This window comes from Camelus dromedarius, chromosome 5, assembly GCF_036321535.1.
Source record: "Camelus dromedarius isolate mCamDro1 chromosome 5, mCamDro1.pat, whole genome shotgun sequence".
Lineage (NCBI taxonomy): Eukaryota > Metazoa > Chordata > Mammalia > Artiodactyla > Camelidae > Camelus > Camelus dromedarius.
In genome coordinates this window covers 69,765,135-69,789,391 of record NC_087440.1, presented here as the reverse complement: position 1 = coordinate 69,789,391, position 24,257 = coordinate 69,765,135, and the positions used below count along the sequence as shown (strand labels likewise).

At 44.6% G+C, this 24,257-nt stretch overlaps 1 protein-coding gene across 5 annotated transcripts in view; it reads left to right on the top strand.

Moving 5' to 3' along the window:
- The window catches only part of AREL1 (apoptosis resistant E3 ubiquitin protein ligase 1), a 38,938-nt gene extending 26,922 nt beyond the window's left edge, over positions 1-12,016 (top strand). For all 5 annotated transcript variants that reach the window (XM_010976500.3, XM_010976502.3, XM_031454047.2 and 2 more), the window contains 12 exons: positions 815-892; positions 1,642-1,783; positions 1,915-2,036; positions 3,019-3,094; positions 3,614-3,723; positions 4,295-4,474; positions 4,649-4,774; positions 6,488-6,617; positions 6,705-6,763; positions 8,631-8,720; positions 9,149-9,324; positions 9,434-12,016. In XM_010976500.3, the coding sequence (XP_010974802.1) occupies positions 815-892; positions 1,642-1,783; positions 1,915-2,036; positions 3,019-3,094; positions 3,614-3,723; positions 4,295-4,474; positions 4,649-4,774; positions 6,488-6,617; positions 6,705-6,763; positions 8,631-8,720; positions 9,149-9,324; positions 9,434-9,536 (1,392 nt within the window). In that variant the 3' untranslated portion in view covers positions 9,537-12,016. The remainder of the gene's footprint in view (positions 1-814; positions 893-1,641; positions 1,784-1,914; positions 2,037-3,018; positions 3,095-3,613; positions 3,724-4,294; positions 4,475-4,648; positions 4,775-6,487; positions 6,618-6,704; positions 6,764-8,630; positions 8,721-9,148; positions 9,325-9,433) is intronic.
- The last annotated feature ends 12,241 nt before the right edge of the window (positions 12,017-24,257 follow it).

The window sequence follows — 24,257 nt, the reverse complement described above, 5'->3', positions numbered from 1 at the left end:
TCAGAACGCTTTGCTATGTGCCATTCATCATTTAAAGATCTAGCCTTAATTTGGCCTGGGGGAATGGTAATGAGGGAAATGGTGAGGTAGAGATAAAACAGGATCAGCTACAAATTAGTAATTGTTGAAGCTGGTGATGGCTTCATTCTACTGTTTTCTTTGGTATGTGTTTGAAATTTTCTTTAATGAAGAGTTTTTTAAAAATCAAGAAAAAAAATCTGACCTAATAGATGTTCAGATAATGGGGTTTTTTTTTTTAGATTGAAAAATTATTGCATTATGTTTTCCTTTTTTGTAAATGACAAGAGACCTCTTTTTATTCTTACATAAGGGATTTTTATGGATTTTTTAAATGAGACTCCTCCCATCCCACACCTCTTCTTCCCCAGGAAATCCTTGGTGCTATTGAAATAGGGCTAATGCATTGGGTATGGGTCACTGGTGTTCCCTGTGCACTGACTTGGAAGAAGTCTCTCTGAGCAGCATCCGGCTAAGCAGAAGGAGATTTTGATTGTTTCTAGGTGAAACGTTCTCTACTTATAAAGTGAAAACCTGACCTCAGATATTTAGAAATGGTAGCAAACTTGAGTATTAAGATTATGAAATTGTATTGTAAGAGTAATATTTTTAATTTCCCTATTTTAAGATAGAGTTGATGTTATTTATTTGATTTCAGTACTGACTAAATTATCCTCTTTGTCTATAGGGGAAAAGGTTATCGTGAAACATGTAGATAGGGGCTGATATTTGAATTACAATAGATTGAGCCTCTTTATTTACCATTCACTTTATTTTCTATATGTTGGTCCTCCAGCAATTCTCAGTGAAGGAGTTCTACCTGAAAATCATTCCCTGGCGCCTTTATACCTTCCGAGTGTGCCCAGGAACAAAAGTAAGTTGAACCTTAGACCCCGTTCATGCAGAGCAGGCTTCTACCTCCAACATCCCAGCCTTCTCTTTTTTCCTAGAAAGGCTTTTGGTGTTTCTGGAAGTTCTCATTGTGCACACAGGGTTTATTGCCAAATAAAGGAGGAGTTGTTACCTCCTCGTGAACCAGAATGAAGAATATAGTTCTAGGAGAACACATGCCTACAGAAATAACAATTAGTAGCAAGTCAGAATAATACTTCAACCATTATCTTTTGCCCCTAGGACTAAGTTAATGAAGAGGGTGTTGGTATCTGTGACCTGAGCTTGGTTTCCCCATACCAAAGCTAACTCTTTCAACACCAGTATTCTCATCTACTTAAAAAAAATTTTTTTTTAACTTTTCTGAGCTTTTGGAATCTAAAGGCAAATCACCTTCCTCCAGCCAGTTTGTCCAACCTATTCCGGCAGTCATTTGTTATTTTATATATCTTTATTTCTCTCACCCTTCTTATACTTTACGTTGGAGAGTCTGTAGCATTGCCTCTGATCTTTACTAAAAGTAGTCTCTGTGACTCAAATAATTTAAAATAGAATTTGAATCATAGAGCACTGAGGTAAAAAAAAACAATGAGATGTATTCCTGGTAGGTACTTTGAGAAAACAGGCTTAAGTTGTTTTTGTTAGTTGGTGCAGAAGGGCTAGGGATGTGAGGGGTTTTTGCTGGATTTGAAGGCTTTGTAGATTAACTCCTTTTTCTTCCCCCTTTGTTAGTTTTCATACCTCGGCCCTGACCCTGTCCATAAGCTCCTCACATTGGTGGTGGATGATGGCATTCAACCTCCTGTGGAGCTCAGCTGTAAGGAAAGGAACATCCTCGCAGCCACGTTCATCCGCTCACTTCATAAGAACATAGGTGAGGCTGGACAGGAATTCCAGTGGGGAAGACAGAGACCCTGGAGACCCTGGGGGCCTGAGTGTGTAGAGGTGGCCTGCATAGATATCCTGTAATGAGGTGTAATCACGATGGCTTTTGCTGCTCCTCAGGAGGCTCCGAGACCTTTCAGGACAAGGTGAACTTTTTCCAGCGAGAACTTCGGCAGGTACATATGAAAAGACCACATTCCAAAGTCACCCTGAAGGTCAGCAGACATGCCTTGTTGGAATCGGTGCGTAAAGTTTCATCCCCATCAATGGTTGTCAAAATTTTCCAAATAGAAAGCTCTTTGATATTTGGTTATATTCTATAGGTTATCTTTTTTATGAAACCCAAATCTCTCTCTTCTTTAAACATATTAAAGACTATTCTGTGTGTTTGGTTATACTGAGCTTGGGGCAGATTTTTTGGAGAGATGTTAATGAGAGGAGAGACTAGTTGACACATTGGCTTTAAAAATCTGTACTGAACTAGTTCCTGAACAATCTTACGGAACTCTGAGGTAGGGCAGGTGTTAAGCTGTTGTAGAAGAAAGTTCTTGTTACTGAATCCCAGGAATAGAGGAGCTCTTGTTGGATTAACAGGAAATGGTTTTTGTTGTCACTCTGGTCTGATGGAAAGGAATACCTGATGTGTGTCTGTCTCCACTGCACAGACACTGGCATAGTCCTTACATTCCTTGAGAATGAGAAGGCTTTGGTCCCTGTCCAGAAAGTGTTTGTGATGTTTGGCTCTGGTAGGTATGAGTGGAAACTCCTTTTCTCAGCCACTTTCTTGTGGCATGGCTCCCTGTCTGAACCTAGCCTTGTGGATAAAGACGTCTAGTGGATAGACTGTACTTTACTGAAAAACAAGACTCCTTGGTTCTCTTGCTGATAGCTTACTGATTTGAGCCATTTTTGTTTCTTTATTTAAGAGTTTTCTCATTAATAAAATTAGGATTAAAACCAAACTTCAGCTTCCCAATAAGTCAATGGTATAAATATGAATAGATTTTTAATATTTTAAGATTTTTTAATATTAATTTCTTCTGGAGATATGTGCTTTTTGAATAGAAGACGGTATTATTAAAGCTTATTCATGAGTAATATATTGCCTCCAAGCACTAGTGTTTAGTTACATTGACAGTGGGCAATGTTCCTGTGTTTTTGTCTTTAACACCCAAGAGATACCAGCCAGTGTTCTGATCATTTCTTTTTTTCACTACTTTTCAGTCTTTGAAAGCCACTCGGAATTTCTCCATCTCAGATTGGAGCAAGAACTTTGAAGTGGTTTTTCAGGATGAAGAAGGTCAATTTTGAAATTTTATACTCATCTTTTTTAACTCTCCTTCCCACTCCTCCCCTCCTCCTTACCCGCCCATACACAGAAAATAAAAACAACCTCCTACACATACTCGCCCCCTCCCCTGCCACCCCAGCTTTTTTTCTGAGAGAAAAAGAAGTCATGACTCAAGAAAAGGGTGGTGTTTACTGGCTCGATGGCTTGGTAGAACTTACAGAGCACCGACATACAGGGACTTGGAGGGGGAGCTCTAAGAGTTTGAAGCAGAAGGGCAGAGTAACCTTTGTAGGACCAAGAGAAATGTGTTTCCTGGGATCTCCAATCTTCTGTGTTTCCACACTAGGGGGCATTAGCTTAGTGATGAGAATAACTTTAATCCCACAGAAAGGGGTGGGATTTATAGTTGAGGTGGACTGGAATGGAGGGCACTAAGGTGGTGGAATGGAGGAAGTGTAGAATGATGAATAAATGAACAAAAGTGATAAGAGATGGTAGGCTTGAGTCACTTTATTTTATACTTTTCAGCTCTGGACTGGGGAGGGCCTCGCCGGGAATGGTTTGAGCTAATCTGCAAAGCATTGTTTGATACCACCAATCAGCTCTTCACCCGATTCAGTGACACCAACCAAGCATTAGTGAGTCTGTGACTTCCCCAAAGGGCGGGGATGGGGAATGTGGATTATAAGGGAGAGACTAATAAGAGTTTGAATTAATCAGATTGCCTCCCTCCTCTCTGCCTTCATTATTTCATCTATAAAATAAGAGAAAATGCAGACAGATGAATATTTAACTAAAAAGCATTATAAAGCTGTGGCTATTCTACTCATTATTATTTTAATAATTAAGCCACTTTCTCAAAACATATCCGAAGCAGTTGAACTCTGTACAAGATCTAGACTTCGGCTGAAAGAAGTTCTAGTTTAGAGAAAAGGCATAATATCATCCACTGATTACATTCCATATGCATAAACCACAAAATTAATATAAGATTCTTCAACTTAATGTAAGTCAATTTTACCCTTTATCCTTTAGTCACTTTGAATTATTCAGTGGTGGCTACCAAAAGACTGATGCCATGTGGATGGGCTCTTTCATCATAACACTGAAATTCTTGCTCCCTTGGGATAGAGTTGAGGAGGGAGGACCTTTCCAGAACTCAGCTTGAAGAAAAATGGCCCAGGGCCTTTTAATCTCTCTCTTTGACAGGTGCATCCCAACCCTAATCGCCCCGCTCATCTGCGCCTAAAGATGTATGAGTTTGCAGGGCGACTGGTGGGCAAGTGTCTGTATGAGTCCTCTCTAGGAGGAGCCTACAAGCAGTTGGTCCGAGCTCGCTTCACTCGCTCTTTTTTGGCCCAAATCATAGGACTGCGTATGCATTACAAGGTAACATCTTAGGTGTGCATTTTCTACTAAGGCCCCTGGCCACTAACTCTGGAATCTCTCCACCCTGAGCTTGTTATTCTTAAGGTTGAAGGGGTAAGTGGTTCCACACAGTGACAAAGCCCATTGCTGGGTAAGAGTAGTCATGTTGTGTTCTGTGTTTTCCTGTCTCCTTAGTACTTTGAAACAGATGACCCAGAATTCTACAAATCTAAAGTTTGTTTCATCCTCAACAATGACATGAGTGAGATGGAGCTGGTCTTTGCAGAAGAGAAATATAACAAATCAGGTCAATTGGATAAGGTGAGAAGGAGGACTGAAGCCTGTGTGTCCCATGGTTCCCAGCCTTCTGTAGTGCAGGGCTGTCTACTAGAACTTTCTGCAATGATGGAAGTGTTGTCTATTTGTACTGTCTTTTGAGCACCCAAAATGTGGCTGGTGTGACCAAATAACCGAATTTCTCTTTTTACTTTGATTAATTTAAATGTAAATAACCACATGTGACTAGTGACAACCGTATTGGACAGCACAGCTTTGGGGCATTGCATCCCACACTGTATGGTCTTGGCCTATTTGAGTGGAGCCAAAGACACAGGTAACCATCCATCCCACCCATTCCTTCTTACCAGCGGAAAAAGAACTAAGTGATAGTGAAATGTCACTGCACAAGCAGCTTTGGAAGGGGTGGCAGTGTCTCTCTCAGCATTAAGGGTGGGGATATGGATGACTCCTGTTTTAACACTGTGCTTATATATTTTTAAATGTTTTATTAGAAAATTAATGGCCAAAAATATTTCTGGTGCAAATGTGATTTCATTTACATTGTGAAGTTAAATAATATGAAATGAAGTTGCAGTAACATATAATTGAAAGCAAAATAGCAGTGACTGAGAATGTATCATCACTGTAGCGCGGTGCTGATAATCAAATAGCCTTTGTGAACATTGTGGGAATCCCAGCTGTCAGCCTTTGCACATATGTGGGCGGAGCCTATCTTCCTAACCCAGCAAGGCATCTAGAGTCAATAGAATACTGAATTAGGGTCTGCAGGCCTAGGGCAGTACTGATTTTAATTGAGTTTAATATGAATTCTAAATCATAGTAATTTACTTCTTAGGCTACTAGTTAGAAATGCTTACACACATAAGATAAAAATATCCAGAATTGCGCATAATAACAGAAAAAAGTTTTACATATTTAGATCCATTGAGAATCCTTGCTGGAGCAAAGTTCCGTCCCTACCATGCTGTCACTGGGACCTTAAAATCTGATGCTGTAACTAAATGGAGGCTTTCATTCACCTGTGAAGACAACCGTGGTCATTGTACACAGGTTTTCTGGGGTGGTGGCTTTAAGCTATACCTCAGGGCTTCCTCAGAGCTCCCTTGGGAATTGTTTATTGGGAGAAGGGTTTCAATTCTGTTTGAGAATTATATAGTTCAGCCTTTTCTTTGCAGATAGGAAGATTGGGGGCCGAAGTATGTAAGTGACTGAAATCCTGTAGCGAGTTAGTCACCAAGTATCAAGACGTGGCTTTTTCCATTGACTCACGCTGAAAACAGAAGAATGTAGGGAACAGCTGTGCCCATCTTAGAATTTCCGAGACCTGAAGAGACTTCTTCACTACTTGTCTGGCTTTATTTATTGTCAGTTGGCTCAGGGGTTAAAGAGAAGAGGTCAGTAATGGTTTAACTTTGAATCATAGAAACGTTAAATATTGCTGACAAGGAACCATTATATTTTCCTGTTGCATCAACACTATTTATTTGATCAGGTCAGAGAAGACTCACTCAGATACCCACTTCAGATATAGTAGCGAGTAGCATACAGCAATAGCAGTAGGAACCCTGAAGCTTAGTAACTAAATAAAACCAAGCGTGTTGAGAACCTGAGTGCACAGCAGGAGCTTGTGACTGGGATGGAATTCAGTAATGATGTGTTTGTGGGACATACTGGGCAGATACCATCTTAGAAACTCCCATCCACATCCTGTCCCTGTCTTCTGCCTCTTTTCAGGTTGTAGAACTTATGACAGGTGGAGCTCAAACCCCAGTCACCAATGCCAATAAAATCTTCTATTTAAATTTGCTGGCCCAATACCGGTTGGCCAGTCAAGTGAAAGAGGAGGTGGAACATTTCCTAAAAGGTGGGATCCTGTCTGCTCTTGATTTTGAGGTGAAAGTACCTGTATCTGTGGTGTGGATATGGCTTTAACTTGGCTACTTTGTTTCAGGCCTGAATGAGTTGGTCCCTGAGAACCTTTTGGCTATTTTTGATGAGAATGAGCTTGAGGTAAGTGCTTACAGTTGGAACCCCCTGTTCCTGGCTTTGTGTTTTATTATGCCCACAGGAACCAGCTTACTGCATCTTCTGTTATGAGATGTGGTAGAAAAGCCTTTTAAGAGTTGGTTTCACTTTTGTCACTCTTCCATGCATTGACCCTTTCTCCAGCTTTTAAACAATTTGAATGTGAAGGAACCAGCAAATGGCTAATTATTTATGAAGAGTAATAATATTTATTTATTTATTATTCATTTCTGTTATTGATACTGGTTGAATAGGGAAGAATGTTGATATCCTGTACAATCTTCATAAATCCTGTGACATTTAAAGTTAGTTTAAGGGAATAATAGAATTTATTTGTTCAGAAATTGTTTATTGAGTGCCTCATATGCCATGTGCATTTGGGGAACTGGGGAGTTAGCAATGAATAAGACAGTGTCCCTGCCCTCATGGAGCTCCATTCTAAGAGGAGGCAAACCAGAAATATGACATATTCACAGCTTTGGGCTACAGCACTATATAGTTAATATATTCTTACTTTACATCCCGTAACAACCAAAATGTGGCTATGAGATGGTAAATACCTTTCTATAATTAGCAAAATTGAAGTTCTATGAACTTCAGGTGCAGGCAACAAAATAAAGTCATTTTTTCAACCTGCTGCTCACAGGTGATAGATACACTGCAAGTTAATAGTTTTAACTTCCCAGAGCCTCTTTCCTGCAGAGAGGAATTTCTTCTTTAAAAATGGGGAAACAAAAAGTAGTTGCAGGTGGTCTTACACAATTTTGATTCATGTTAAGTGAACTGGCTTTGAGAACAAGAGTCAAAGTCTTGTGCAATTTTCACCACATTTTGTACCTTTAGATATGAAATATGAATAATGAACTCTCTATCCTCAGCCTGAAGTTTGTGATAGACCTGTCACCTAGTGCTGTCATTTTGAGGGCTGAGGAACAAGGTACTGGTGTATTTTGCTTAATCATGAAGCAAAGCATTTGTAACAACTCGTAAAGTGAGTAGGAGGAAGGACACTATCTCTTACACGGTTGTTCCCCATCCTGCCCTTGGTTGCTCATTAGTTGAGCAATTTCTTTTTGAAGGATCCAAGCTTCTCAGGCTTAATTTGGGCTTTTCTTGTCTCTTGATTAGGCTGTATCATTCTTTATAGCTATTGGATGAGTACTCACAGTCTGCTAAGTAACTTGCTGGATCCTGAATCAAATTAGGACATCAACAAGATGTTTAGGACCCTGATGTCATTAATGTTCTCATTTTTTGGCATTCTTTTTCATTTATCTGATCAAGTAGAGGCGGGGCTGAAGGGACCGTAGTAAAAATTCAATCCGTAAAAGAAGGATGGATCCTGGGAAAAAGGAAAGGCCATCTAACAAATTCATAAATGGGGCTGGGGGTCTTCATCAAAGGGCAAGGGCCTGCTTTTCCCCCTGGTATTCATTCCCAGGCCACATCCAGAGCAGACCATCAGTAAACACTTAGTTCCCATTTTGTCCTTTGTTTCAATTGAAAATCATCCATAGCAGCAGTTCTTAATTAGGAGTGCACATCAGAAATGCTTAGGAAACTTTTTCAAAATACACAAGCTTGTAACCCATCACTAGAGATTCTAATTCAGTAGGTCTAAGGTAAGGCCATAGGCAAATATATATATATATTTTTAAGCTGTGTGATTTTTACTGCACTGGTTATAATTGATTTTCCTGAAGCGGTGTTCTGGCATTATGACCTCACCTTCTATCCTCTTTTTTGGTATTTTCTTTATTCCACATTTTGCACATCAACATAGGTAATTTTGACTTTATGGTGGGTCTTTGCCCCTCTGACTATCCTAGTAACACCTGTCTGTTTTCTCCAGTTGCTGATGTGTGGGACTGGGGACATCAATGTATCTGACTTCAAAGCCCATGCAGTGGTTGTTGGTGGCTCATGGCATTTCAGAGAAAAGGTAAGTGAGCCAAACTTCTTTTAGTTTGATTTGTGCCATGTTGGAAGGGAAAAGTTTCAGAAGAAAGAAGTCAAGGAGTTGGAGAAGCAGACATGTCAACTGGGGAAGTGTGATATATGTGGGAAAAGCAGGTGGTTGTCCAGGCAGAAGGGAGCCCTGGTCCCTCAGGGCTGTCATGCTGACTGCCCCAGGGGCAGTACATTGGAAAGGCAAAGAAATAGAACCAAGCAGTCAGCAACTACCCTCCAGTCTGTGTGACAATATCAGTTCCTTTTAAAGAGATTGTCGACTTTAACCATTCCTACCTGTGTCCTCAGTGGGCAGTCACTGGGACCCACCCCCACTTCAGAATATCCTGTTCCTTCCCCTAGGGGTCAAATCCCAGGCTACACATGGGTGTGACCCCAGCCTTGTTCTCTCCCTGCCAGGTCATGAGATGGTTTTGGACCGTGGTTTCCAGTTTAACACAGGAGGAGTTGGCTCGTCTGCTTCAGTTCACAACAGGCTCCTCTCAGCTACCACCTGGAGGCTTTGCTGCCCTCTGTCCCTCATTCCAGATTATTGCCGCTCCAACCCATAGCACACTACCAACTGCACACACGTGGTGGGTATCTGACTGCCTGATGCATGCTGTCATGGGGGATGACGTTTCTGGCCCTTGCCAGCGTTTCTCATGGTGTGAATTAATCACTGCTCTCTCCTTGGCCTTCCAGTTTCAACCAGCTGTGCCTCCCTACATATGACTCATATGAAGAAGTGCACAGGATGCTGCAGCTGGCCATCAGCGAGGGCTGCGAGGGCTTTGGCATGCTCTGACCACTCTCCTGCCGTCCACTTGGCACCCGTGCTTTCTGGAGCATCCAGGTGCACGTAACACACATAACCACTGACCCTCACATACACATAACCATCAGCCAGAAGCTGCTGCATGCTCCCCAGTGTCTGGAGTATTTGGTCGCCTACAGGCCTTGTCCTTCCCTCGCCCCCCTTCCTTCCCGTCTCCCCTACAGGCCACTTTGGCAGGTACGTAATCTGAGCTGCTCACTCAGTTCCAAGAAAAGGGCCATGCTGCTGTAATTTCCATTGGTTCCTAGAAGATCTCAGTAGCGGGAGCTGCCTCAGTAGCTGAGGGAGATTTCTTGGAGAGCTGGTATTGCTCAGCGTAGCTCAGCCTCCTCTGCTGATGCTCCTTAAACCTCCCTTCTGTGGCCCTACCTACTTGACCTGAAGTCAGCAAGTCCTTCTTGTGGGCAGGGTGATTGCTGCTTCTCGCCAAAAGCAGCCCAGATAGGAAGTAGCCCATGTGAGCAGTCTTCAGTTTTGTCCCTCTGCACTGGACTTGTGCGCAGGCTGTGGCACTGGACTACCTCTCATAGTGACTGATAGCACAAAAGGATCTTTTTTTTTTTTTTGAGGTGTCAGAACTGGAAAAGGAGCTTTCCTTGCAAGCATTTCTAGAAATGATCATTAATCCATCAAGAAGAAATCTCTAATAAGCTTTTTCTTGAATATGAGCCAGTGAGACAAACAGACAGACCTAAGAATGTGAAAGATAGCTGGGCTGTTGCCTCCAGTGCTGAATGTGATTCTCCTTTAGGGTTATGGGGCATGCCTAGGCACGTGGCTGGCTTGAAGACTACTGATGCTTGTCCCTGAGTTTGTTCTTTTTACTGAGGCGTGGCTGGGCCTGGCCACTTACCTCCAAGTTATGCAACCTGCTAAGAGCCGGGGATTCTTTAGATTTCTACCGAAGAAAATTTTGGAGCAAGTGATTAAGACAGTAAGATAACATGCTACTGATGCCTGCTTCTCTCTCTGCGTGGTGTTCTTGGACAGCCCCAAGGCAAGGGAAAAGGAATCAGTAATTTAATTGCTGATCACAGGTCCTTAGGGTCAGGATGCTGGGAACACATAGAGGAGATATGTCAGACGATAACACCTAGTTATCCCAGTCACTTCTTGTCACTCCATCAGTTACCAGGAAGGGGAACTAAGGAGGGAGGAAGATAGATTAGATTCACTGTTACATGATGATTGAAGAGAACTTGCAGCTGTTTCTTGGAAGATGACGACAACCTTTTTCGTGATTTGAATGAAAACATTTTCAAGACTCAAAATTTCATCGAGTTCCCAAGTTTCTGTTTTTAAGAAGGCTTTGCTGCAAGCTACCATTCCCAGTGGGGCATTCGACTCTAAGAATATTACAAGCCATCTTTATTGCCAAAACCAGCAAGTACAAAGAGTCCAGAGATGAGGCGGGACTTGCAGCAATGCCTTGGCCTCCTGGAAGCACGTCTGAGCCCTCCTGTTCCCAGGGATCATGAGGAACATGCCTTCTGAGCTGCTACACTTCCTGCCTGACCTCACTCCTTTGCAGTTGTCATTTGTCCTTCTTGGCATGGATGCTGACCTCACTCATCCTTGGGGTCTAGGATCTAGCATCAGGGCCTCTATACCCCAGGGTCCTCCATGCCACATGGTCACTGCTCTCCTCAGGGACCAGGACAAGGTGCTGCTGCCTGCCCCAGTGTTTTCCCACGGGATATGTACAGGCAGGTTTCATCGTCCTCTTGGGAAACATGATGCTGCCCCTCGGGCCCATAGAGGGATTTCCAGCTGCAGGCACGTGGGCTGGTTCTGCTGTCTTTGGCCATTGTTCCTCTTCTGGATTCTGCATTCTCCCCTCCAGAGACTGATGCTGGAGCTTAAGTTGATTTTCTTGGCTAGGTCTGTCATTTTAAGCTCTAGTTACAGCACTTTTCAGAGCATCCTGGGTACCATTGCAGCACAGCTGCGTCCTGTGGTGGTTCTTAGCCCTAGGATCTTTGTTTAACAAAAAAACCCTTTGGTACTGTTGTGGTTTTCTATTCTTCTAGTTTACTCTCTCCTAATTCTGTTGAAAAGTATCTTTGCTCTTTTGACCTTTTTCTTTGACCTTTTTTCCTAATCCTGCTTTGGAACTAGCCACTGTGGGGAAAGGTACAACATGTCGGAGAGAAGGAAGAGTGTCTGTTACTTCTTGAGCAATTTTCTATTCACGTTTCTTATTTTGTCCAGTTCTTTTATTTATGCCCTTGTGGCCCAGATACTTGGGGGGCCAGCTAACCTCCTGGCCTTTGAGTGTCTTTGAAGGAGACCAGGCACCAAGTGAACACCAAGGAGAATGTCAGCGCGTTTCTAGAACTTCAGCAGAGACCAAGCCCTGCTGCAAATTTGTCAGGCCAGGCAAACAGGCCAGACAGTTGCAGTGGTAGTGTAAAAATTTTGTACAGTAAATAAATGAATGTTTAAAAGGACTAAGGAGCAAGTGACTGCTTTAAGTGATGCTTCAGGGCTTAAATTGGAGGTGGGGAAGGAAAAGGAAATTTTAGAAATGTTTCTGCATTTCCCCAGTAATCCCTTCAAAAGGAGTCAGCTGGGGTAGAATGTACCCCGGAGCCCAGGCCTGGCCAGGACCTTCTTGCCCTTTCACCCTTCCCTGATTGCTGTCCATGCTGCCGGGCAGGCCCACAGTGCTCATTTGCACAGACCGCCAAAGGCTGGGACAGGTGCCTGTGCTCAGCTCCAAAAAACCAGTTTGACAAAAACAGAGGATGTCTGTTGTCATTGGTCTTTTAAACATTAATTTGTTGTTGTTTTACTACATAAGAAACTCAGTGTAGAAAATTTGGAAATAAAAAAAGTACCAGAAAAGTTAAGTTACTCGCCATCCAGAGGTAATAGCACTTTGATGGATATCCTTCTCATTTGCGTATAATCACATATTTCTCAGTGTCCTCCCTAAACACACACACACACACACACACACACACAGGTGCTTTCAGTTTCTCATGCACTGTTAACCACTGAGCCACTGCAGATCAAGTTCTCAGACCTCTACCCAGCCACCCTTTTCTTAGGACTACAGTAGAGGTTCTCCAGCCAGCAGCTTGACCAGAGTACTCCTTACCTCTGCTTTGGCTTCACTTAGAGCCTCAAGCATAATAGATGAGCTCAAACTATCCTGTAATACTTTCATTTAAAAATGAATGATTCCTTTTTCTTTTTCTTTTATTTTGGGATGAACATGTATACCAAAAAAAGGACATACAAACATGTACAACTTAACAAATAATTATAGGGAAAGTGCACATGTAACCACTGTCCAGGAGAGAAAGAAAACAGCACTGCAGAGCAAGTCTCCTCCCACCCTTTTAGAGGTAACTATTGTCGTGACTTTTAGGCTTTTTCACCAATCCCCTTTTCAAACAGTCTGTCCTAAAAATCACAGTGGGGAGAGGGTTAAAAAGAGCCCATGTCATCTCAAGGTCAGTTTCTCTATAGTAATTACTACTCACAATTAGTTTTAAATCTTCTGGAACCATTGTCACCCCATAAGAATCTAGTTCAGATTCCTGATGCTCGATCTGATGAGTCGTATTCCAAGACCACAAGATCTCTCTGCAAAGGGCTTTCCCCAGATATACTAAATTGGATAGTCCTTTGTTTTTATACCCTGAAGCAGTTTTGTGGGCTGATCTAATGTGATCTCTTTGGTGGTCGGCAGGTTCTTGAAAAGCATATACGTGTAGTGGTATTGAAAATGACTCAGTACTAAACTGTCTCAAAAATTGTGGGATGGCTAGTATTTCTGACTCAGGGTACTGAATCTGTGTAACTTCTAACAGAAAGCTATCCCAGAGTTCTTGGAGAGCTTACTGTTTTTGGAGTGCAAAGGGAGTGGATTTAGAAATCTGCAGGGAGCATGATGAGGATCTTGGTTTGTATGTGACAGGGGGGCTGCTAGTGTTGAGATACGCCTTGCTGTGAATACCTTTCTCACCCCCCAAATTCAGTTCATTTTAATGTTGCTTGTATAAGAATACTTTTTGGCAACCACAGCAGGCTGGCTGCTGGTTCTTAGCAGTGAACCCAGGTATAGTCTCTGCAAGATGGTCATGAATGCCTTAAACCATGTTCAGCTGGCCAACCAGTCAACTTTCTGAGTGAGCAAAGTCTTAGGACTTCACCTTTTCAGAGTGATTCTAGGAAGAAATCAGTCTTGGACTACTCAAGGAGGTAGGTGAGGATATAAATTTCTTTTACTAATTTTACTGAGTCCTTGACTACATGGCCCACCCGGATGACAAGAACCTGCTTGCATCCTATGTTTCTGACTTAAGGGCCCCCAGGCCTCCATCCTCCCTTGCGGAATAGGCATCTCCTGTCATTTGGCCTTTTCTCAAGATGCCCTTTAAATGCTTTTGCATTGAGTGTGCAGAATGGGACGCTCAAAGGGTAGGCAGCCATGAATTGATGAGTTTGAAGATTCATATTTTAACTCCCATGGTTCAACCTTGGGCAAGACAATCTTTCAGTATTAGTTTTCTGACCTGCAAAATGATGCTGTTAACTAAAGAAAATTGACTAATAACTTGGATCCCTTGGAAAAAAGTTTTGCTATGTACAGTATGTGTGATACCATATTGATTATAGCTCAGGGCTCTGGTAGTTTCTACAGCAGGCAGCTCCATGGGTCTAGGGGCAGTAGGGGATGCAAGAGGGGATGACTGGTATGGGGTGGGGCTCTTTTCCCACCTTGCCGTGTCTGCGGGCCTTGGCCAGCTCCTGCCACATCCAGGCAGGCCATAGAGAATGGGTTTTCAAGACCTGTGAAGAAGACCCCAGATCAGAAGAGACCTCCTTCATATGACCCTCCAAGAGCCAGAGGAAGTATTTGAGAGGACTGCATCGAAACCCGTATCATATGGCAAGCAACCTAAAATCCCTTAACTTACCTGATTACTGAATTATGGTAACAGCTGCCATTTTTTGAGCTCTCCCCTTATGCTAAGAACTTTAATATATGTTGTCTCATGTTGACAATGACCCTGCAAGGAAAGGCTTGTTTTCTCCATTCTACACGAGACACAGTTGAGGCTCAGAGAGGATAAGCAGCTGCCAAATTTCCTTAGCTAGCCAGGGGCAGAGCAGTATTTGAACATGAGTCTGTTCCATCTCAAAGCCCGAACTCTTTCCCCATTGCTGGTTTGTGTCTAGCAGGTTAGCTTAGATCAAGAAACAACACAGGCACTGGGCTACCTGTCTTCACTGACAGTGTCACATTCACTTGGTGACACTGTGTGACAGATGAGCACTTTGTGCCTTTGTCTACCTGTCAGTCACCAGAGGATTTGGGATTTATGAGGAGAAAGCCCTATTTACTCAGCATAGAGAGCTTGTAAGAGATACAGCAATTGGTAGTAGCTTTAGAATCTTTTGCATAGGAAATTCCATAGAATACCAAGTACTGACTTGAGTGAAGTGACTTACAAGTTTAAATGAGTCCTGCATAGAGTATAAAAGACACCCTTGAGGATATAACTGACGAAGAAAATCCCAAAATTTTAATATCCCCACTTTGGTGGAAAATCCATAGGCTATATGCAAATGAAGTATTAGAATGAGGTCAGACACACTACACAATAACCTGATGTTTATCTCTGGTAACTTAAGTCTGCAGAAAAAGACTCATTTAAGTAAATCTTTTGTCTCTAAGCTCTTCTTTCAAGAAACAGCACCATTTGGCAAAGGCCAAATCTCTGGTGGATATCTCGCTGAGGAAGGAAACATGTTCAAGAATGCCAGAGTTAAAGGGAGACACACACCTCAAACAAAACTGATTCTATTGGAACTATAAGCATAGTATCTCCTCCAGGGTGAGGGGTCCTGAACCTCTCTGGGATGAAGCCCCCCTTTGTTTCTACAACCCCCACTTCACCTGCATTATGGACTTGCATATGAAGGAATCTTTCTGAATCTTACCCTCTTTTGACAGATCAACAATGTTCCCTCTCTACTCGGAACTCCCACTCGAAGGAGTTGCCAAGACATTCTTCAGTTTGCCCATTAGCAGAGTCAGGGATATCTATTTGCAAGCCAGCTGGAGAGCCTTTGATGGCTTTTAAGTTACATTGAAAACAAAGTGTTGTGTTATTGTGTAAGAGGAAGATGATGTGTGTGTCATTGGTTTGTGCTAGTTCTCATAAATCCTAGGTCTACACTCAAGTTATTGTTTTCATTTCCTATATGAGTACCTCCCTTGCCCCTACCAAAAAACAAACAAACAAACAAAAAAACCCTGATACTTCTGTTCCATCATTGGTTTTATGGGCTCTCTTTTCCCTTTAGTTCTTTGCATCTCTGCATTTCAGCAAACATTTCCTGTGTATCAGGAACTGTGCAGGGAGCTAAGGACACACCAGATAGAATGTGATGCCTGCGTCTGAACAGCTCACAGTCTTGTGGGGGGAGACAGATATATAAACAATCCATTTTCCTTAGAGTTTCCTTTCCCCAAGGCTTAAGCACCCAAAGCCATCACCACCCACCCCCATAGTTTCTCTCATTCCTGTTTAATTTGGAGGGGGGAACATTTCTGTTTATGCATTGGAGATTTTCCAAAGTAATAGAGTAAAAGCTGCAAGTGAAATTTGTCTAGCTCCTTACACGTATACAAAGGGAGGGACATTAGTCTCCCTGTTGATTTTCAGAGAAGCAAGAACCCTTGCAAAGATGGATTCCAAACTGACCCAAGGAGCAAGCCCCTCATTGTGCCGTAAATAGGCCATCACAACTGAGCAGTTCCGAGGAAAGGCTGGGAAAGGGATCTGCATCATCTTAGGACCCACTCCCCCTTTAACATACTCTCGCAGATAAAGCAGACCTGAGGGACTGACTTAGGCATCAGGGGGTTGGCTGGTAGACTGCAGAACAGTGACTGAAATTCAAATCTTGAGTGAATGGGGAGAGGGAGGTATCTCCAACACTAAAGCAATCAAAAGGTTTGTACTATGATCAGAATAACTACGGGGTGGCAGAGGAAAGACAAAGTAATGTTATTTTCCATGAACCCAGAGGTATGAAGAGGCATATCAGTTTCATGAATAGCCATGAGGTTGGTTGGTTGTGGCCACTTTAGGTGGAAACACTGAGTGTTGCTCCAGTTTTTCTCAATGTTTATCAAACCCAGGAAACTGGAGGCCTTGGTCATCTCTTTGCAGTGTGCTACAGCTGATGCTTAGTCCTCTCTGGGGTTTGGGTAGATCTTAAAGCTGATCCCCCAAGCTTCTGGGATGGATCACAGCTGGATGGGCCTTGGGTCAGACCATTGCCTTGAGGACAGTCTTCAGGCTCCTTTTCCCAGGGGGATTTCTCTGATATCTTTTCATGGTAATGCCAGCCTGCATCTCCTCAAAAAGTCAAAGCAACAGAGGTAAATTCTCCTATAGATCTGACACTAGCTCTCCCAGTTGGAGTAGCCAAACGTGTTGTCTGATCCTGGCAGGCTCACGAGCGCCTCTCTGGAGGTGTCTGGAGGTGGGTTTGGATACAGCAGCCATGCATCTGCCTGCTCCACAAAGGTTCTGGTTTCAATAGTTCTGAGTGAGATCCCCCTACACCTTGAAATTCTCTTGTTTTGGCATCCAAGCTATGTCTTCTCAGACAGCCTCTCACACCTGGAAGCAGCACAGAACCCTTTTGTCAGATTGTATCTTGAGTATGGGCTCCAAAAATGTCACTGGAGATTAACTATGGGGGAATTAAAAAAAAAATTCTCCAGTCCTGACTTTTAGGGGTCAGGCTGGGCTTATAGGGGCTTGGCGTGGTGAGAAAAGGGGGCCAAGATAGTGGTTGGCACAAGGATATGGAGAACTCTGGAAGCAGAGCCAGAGACTCTAAGGATTGAGGCCCAGGAAAGTCTGGCACAAGTAAACGTTGGGTATTTAACTGGGAACAGTCGCTCTATTTTTCTCAGCCTTGGCAGTAGGTCAGGGCAACAAGCAGTTCTAGCAGGGTCCACATCCTTCCTATTGTCTCCACCCCAGCCTTGCTCCTCGTCCCAAACATCTGCTTCAGATTTGGGCCCTTGCCTTCTCTCTGATTCCTGTACCAAACCACGGGTGGCAAGGGTGAAGGGGCAGGTCTGCAGGTGTGGGGTGGGGAAGAAGAGGAGGAAGACTGGGAAAGGCTGTTTAAAAGTTTTATTTCAGGTGCTGCAAAGGATCTGACCTTTTGTTTTTTTCTGTTTTTTTTTTTTCCCTCTCTTTTTTCTTTTTTTCTTGAAGTATAGTCAGTTTACAATGTTGTGTCAGTTTCTGGTGTACAGCATAATGTTTTAGTCATACATATACATACATATATTTGTTTTCATATTCTTTTTCATTATAGGTTACTACAAGATATTGAATATAGTTCCCTGTGTTATACAGAAGAAACTTGTTTATCTATTTTATATATAGCAGTTAGTATCTACAAATCTTGAACTCCCAATTTATCCCTTCCCACTCCCTTTCCCCTCTGGTAACCATAAGTTTGTTTTCTATATCTGTGAGTCTGCTTCTGTTTTGTAAATAAGTTCACTTGTGTCTTTTTTTTCTTTTTAGATTCCACATATGAGTGATATCTATTGTTAATTTTTTTGATGTGTGTATGTGTCACCAAAATCTAACCAGTAAGTTGTTTCACCCTCTGGGCAGAGGGAGCAACCAAGGCAGGGAATTGGGACCAGCTGGTGAAGCCTCCAGGCATCACATGCTTTCCAAAGGCAGCTCAGAATCACTCCGGAGGGAGCAAGTGATTAGTGCCCACAATGAGCAGTGAGCAGTTGGGAGGTGCTAAAGAGGTATTAAACACCTTCTCCAGCTGCAGCTGCCGATAACAGACCATGAGCCAGAGCAGTGAAGCTAGCCTAGGACTGGGGGTGGCAGGAGAGGAGAAACCAGCCAGTGATAGCCGTTATCACAGCAGCCTCAAAAGTCTCGCTAGCAGGGATTCAAGTTTTTCTAGTGCTTGCCCTGAAATCCCAATCCATTTTAAATAACAGAAACACCCCAAGGGAAAATACTGGGGACTCGGAGTAATCTCAAAACTCTTGTAAAAATAATAGCCAGCATCTAACACTGTGCCATGTGCTGTTCTAAGCACTGCCTGTATTAAGTCATTTAATCTTCACATCAGCCTGCAAGGTAAAGACAACTGCTGTTCTCATTTTACAGATGAGGAAATTGAGGCACAGAGAAGCAACTTGCCAAGGTCACATGTCCAGTGATGAGGTGTCAAGCAGGCCCCGACACCTTATATAACACAAGGTCAAAGGAGGTGAAGTTTGGGGGCAGGACAGTCAAATTCAGACTGTTCTGTTCATCTTCCAAACCAGAGACCAACTGTGTAGGCCTCTGACTTCTGGGACCTGAGAGAGCCTGTCTGGCAGGCACTTCTCCATCCAGTCCCACCATTCTGTGCCTCCTCAAGCTTCTGCTGCTCTTTGAACCTGCACTTTTCTCATCCCCCTGCAGGGCAAGTGGTGCCCCTCCATCTCCTCCAAATCTGCTGGAGGAGGTTCCTTAGGGAGTTGTCTGGGCTGCAGGCCCCTAGCGGGGAGTGGAAGAGGAACTAAATGGCAGGATCTGGCCAAGGCCCGCGGACCAAGAGTCCCATTAAACTTCAAAGGTGCGGGATGGGAGCCAAGCTCATCACTTGACTGCAGAGCTGAGGGCCTCAGTGACATCCAGCTCACCCTGGCAGGTCTCTGTCTCGCATAGTAACAGGCTGCAAGCCTCTTCCAGCTGCTGCTGCCGCCAGGGCTATGCCAGAGCCCACTTTCCACTTTATCTGGGAGCAGCCCCTTTCCACCAAGAGGGAAGAGTGTGCTAGGAGGCCTACCTGACTGGGCTGGAGGTCCCAGGACAGCGGCTCTGCAGGCACTGTGAATGCCATCTGAACAAACTCAGCTCATCCTGCCTTCAAGCCTTTGCTTATATTGTGCACCCCATGAGCACTGCTTCCCGTCTCATTCAGTCCAGCTTCCCTACCCTTCAAACCCAGCTCATATCAGAGGATAGTGTGGATTCGTGAAAAGTTGGACACATATTTAGCCTTAAAAAAAAAAAGGTTGGTAACATTATCATCCTTATTATTAACGATGGTAAACCAATACCCCCAGCTATCTTTGACTTTGTTGTAGATTTGAATTTGGAAGATCTGGGTTCACTTCCTGACCTTGCCACTTCTTAGTTGAATACTCTTTGGATAAATTGCTCAATCTCCCTTAACTAGAAAAGATTGATTCTAACACCTACACAGTGTACCCCACTGAGTGGGTGTGAAGCTCAAAGGAGATAAAGGATGTGAACAATATTTTGTAAATCACAGAACCTGCTACAAATGCTGGCATTGCCCTTCCTACCTCCACTGGCTCACGTGGGGCCCTGGCATTGGTGAACCTCTGTACCATGCCTGCCCCTTGGGGTGATCTCATCCCTGCAACTGGCCTAGCATAGGAGTGGCTAAATCCCTTCGCCCTCCTAGTCAACAAAAACAGACCTGGAATTTTTTTTAGAAGAAATTTTTGTTTAAAAATTAAGAGGGTAAATGAAGCTAAGAAAATAATAAAGAGGAGAAAAAATTGAACTTAGGAATACTGATGTCTCCTGCTATGAAGTCCAACCTCAGGGGCCAAATTCCTGGTGAACCCTGGAGGTTGAGAAGCACGAAAGAAAAGGAGAGCCCAGAACAATAGTGAGCCACTCTCCTCTCTCACACAGCGCTGAAACCTACAGATCTTAAAATAGCCTATGTCTGAGCCTCAAGCAATCCAGCCATCAGAGGCAGGTGTCCTGAGAATTCTTACACATAGGGCCCCTTACTCGCATGAGCCCCTTCCAAGGTCATATATTTTTTCAAGGTCATATATTTTATAATATTTGCTAAAGTAAGATTTTTGAACTATAATAGGTTGAGACCACTGCCTCCACCCCAGTTTCTTCTCTGTCACACCTCTCTTCATGTCAGCTGAGGAGGGGGAGGCTATGGCATTCGGAGATGTAACTAAGGGAATCTGAGTTGGGAATACATTCAGTTGAGTTTACTGTCACATTTTCATTGGTTATGTTGGGAAAACATTCAGTTTGATCACGTATAATACATTTATGTCATATATTTATTGCTAGCTAAGCTAGTTAGAAATGGCTTTCTGGGGGGAGGTTATAGCTCAGTGGTAGAATGCGTGCTTAGCATGTACGAGGTCCTGGGTTCAATCCCCAGTGCCTCCATTAAAATAAATAAATAAACCTAATCCCCCCCAAAAAAACCCCAAAAACAAAACAAAAAAAGATGTTTAGAAATGGCTTTTTGGAATATTCCCACTGTGCACTGTGGGGACTCACCTCAAGCAGTGCCAGGTGCAGGGCCAGAGACGTATCACATCTGGCACCAGAAGTCTGCAGACAGGAGAGGAGGAAGAAGGGTTGAGATGTATGGAGCCAGAAGCCAGTCTGTGAAAAATTCTTCCACTCATCGGATGGTCAAAGTGTACTGAGGTTTTCTGTTATCTGAAGCTTGTAAAATTTGGAGAGCCTGCTTTAAGAAAAAGAACATAAAATTAGGTATGAAGAAGGATATTTATTTAGAGTAAGAAAAAAATCACATGTCACAAAATTTTTAAAAGCTAGCGAATACCACAAACATCACGAAGTCCAGAAAAATAATCCAGACCAGCATCTGGATCAGCGCCTGCCAGCCGCTATGTGTGGGTCTGCCGTTTCTCCTCTGATGGGATGTGGGAAGAGGGACAATAAAGATTTAACTTCAGCTGACCCATTTGGGGTTCCCAGGAATAGAGAAAGATGGCAATAGTTAAATATGATTTTATGCCATATTTTGGCACCCTGTGTAATCCCTGGAGGAAGGACACAGACTCCTGAAGCCAGCGGCTCAGACGGTTTCCTGACCCAAAGGCTAAGAGATATAGGCCAGCTTCCCACGGCCCTGGCCTTTGCCATGTTCAAATACAGGGAGCCCAGATTTCCTCAGAGTTAGAAGGCCGCTGTGACTAATTCCTTAGGGGCTTGAGAGGACCCACCTTGGCCTATAGGACCCTTCCATGGCTCTGTAAGAACACTGGGTCACACAACTTAGGGGACACCTCCTAATGTTTACTTGGCACTTCTCTGTTTCTTAAATTGTATGCCCAGAAGCAGACCCTGCAACAAGGATTTGTGAGCAAGTGAAATTCTTAGGAATCTTCCCAGGAGTGGGGGTGGGAGACTGAGAAGAGAAAGAAGCTAAGCAAGACTGAGATGTCAGGCAAGAGGCCACGGGGGCGGATGGGGTGAGGGGGTGGGGGTATGGCTCAGTGTGCAGGGAGCTTGGGAGATGGAAGTGATTATACCCCTCACCCAGAGCCATCAGTTAGGGGCAGCCCATGGGGACTGAGGGAAGTAACTTTCCAGGCATTTCCCTGACCTCCATGTAGGCAGCCAAAGTGGGTTCCAGCAGCGGGGGACAGGTGTTGGCAAGGGGGTCCTGAAGTGATACAGGGACCTGAGGGTGTGGGCAGAGCGCTGACAGCACATGCTATGCCCACGCCCTGTCTGTTGCTGCTAACTGCTTTAGCTGCCTGGTCCTTATTCGTGGTCTGTTATCACTACAGTTACCATGTATTGATTACCTCACTGACTCCTCAGAACAGCCCTGTTATCGCCCCCATTTCATGGGTGAAGCAACTGAAGCTCAGAGACATCTGCTGTGACCTGCTCCAGGCCCTTCCTGACCACTGTCCCAGCTCTCACCACCCCGTCGTCTTCCTTCATGAACGCAGGCACCCTGTCTGGTGTGCTCCCACTCCCACACACTGCCCAGCACAGAGTCAGCATGGGATAGGTTCTCAGTGCATGAAGGATTCCAGAACCAAGGGCTCGGCCACCACCTAAATGCCATGCCTCCGGGACCATGCCTTGTGATACAGCACTATGGTGATGCCCTTCAGTGCCAGCCCAGTGCCAGGACTACAGGGTGCCCCTGGGTCCCACAGCAAATGCCTGCTGGGGGAAGGCAGCCCTGAGCAGAGTCTTGGAGAGTGCCAGGGAGACCGGCCCCAGCTGTCCTCTGACAGCACCCTCATTCACAACTGCAGCTGTATTTGTGACATTGTCCTCTAAACGATTCCAGTCTCCTGGGAATGACAGAAGCCTATTTGGGGATGGTTTTGTGTGTCCCTCGAGGTTCCCCCCAAAGTTGTATAGGATTCTCCACCTGTACATGCATTTAACATTCGTGTGTCAGATCACTAGGGGCCTCTGGACTGTGCGGCAAATCATCCCAAGCCTGAGAGCTCAGAGGGCTGTGGACAGACCCGTAACGGAGAATAAGACAACTGGAGGTGGAGCCCATAGCAATTGGATAAAGTATTTAGTCTGTACACAGGCCAAAGGAAAATTTGCCTTGGGAGACTGTCTGAGGCCCTGCAGGGGTTGAAAGGCAAGAGCTGCTCCCAGCTCTTGGGAGAGCAGGGAGGGATACAAAACACACCCCATCGTGTCCCACCTGCCCTTCACCTGGGCAGACAGTGACTGTGGTGCCCTGCGGTGCTGCTTCTCCCTGCTGCTGGAAGGAGTAGGGTCCAGGCTAGGAGGGAGAGAGATGTCGGAGGGAGAGAGATGTCTGCTGAAGGGGACGTCAGGCTGGGGAGGGCCCGCAGCCGAGCTGCTCTTGGAGGCTTGGGAGCTCCAGGCTGGTTGCCACCTGCCCTCCCCAACTCAGACTAAATATCCAGCCCTGTGGGTAAGTGAGAAATTCTTGGCCTCAGCCCGTCCAGGCCTCTCTGGCTTAAAATCGCCTTCCTTCATGGAACAGGGGCTGCTGTCTGCCCTTGGCCTGTTCTTCCTGTTCCTCACTCCAGGAGCTCAAGCTGATTGGCAGACTTATCCAAGCATGGAGGGTAGGGGCACTGGCCTTGGGAAGCAGCCAGGAAGAGGGAGGGAGTGAGAGTCAGAGACCTAGGACAGACAGGGTCAGAGACTGTCTGAGAGCAAGAGATAGGGTAAGATAGATGTGAAGACAAAGAGATGGAGTGAGAGAAACAGAGACTGGGAGACAGAGAGAAAGAGAGAGACAGAAGTAGAGAGAGGAGAGGTGAGGGATATAGACTACCCTATAGGAATGCCAGAGAAAGGAAAATGCAAATGACTGAGAAAGAGGAGATGATGGGGGAACAGCTGAGCAGACCGGGCCTTGAGCAGGTCTGAGCAGAAAGGCATGAGTTCTCTAAGGTGGGCCTTAGGGGATGGAGCAGGGACTTCCCACATCTGCTTCCCATCTGCATCCCACTCATGGCAGATTTGCATCCCCAGGCTTTCTCTCCAGAGCCACAATCCATTCAAAACAAACCTCGGCTTTTCATTCGTAGCTGCAAATCCATGCAGACATCTGTGGCGCTCTGGGGTTGTGTGGGGCCCCACAGGCTCTGGCAGTGCCGGTGTGGAACCAGGGACTGGGAAGGGATGGCAAAGGGTGGAGAAGGGGAGGAGAGATAGTGGCCCCCTGGCTCTGACCTGAGAGGACTAGGAATCTCGCTGAAAGGCTTGTAGGAGGCAGCCAGGTCCACAGGACTTCGCAGGCCCTTCCTCAGAGGCTGTACCTGCTGTGCTGGTAACAAAGCCTTCCCACATCCAGGTGAGAGATACACCAGAGCAGAGCCCTCAGCCGTCAAGACTGGCC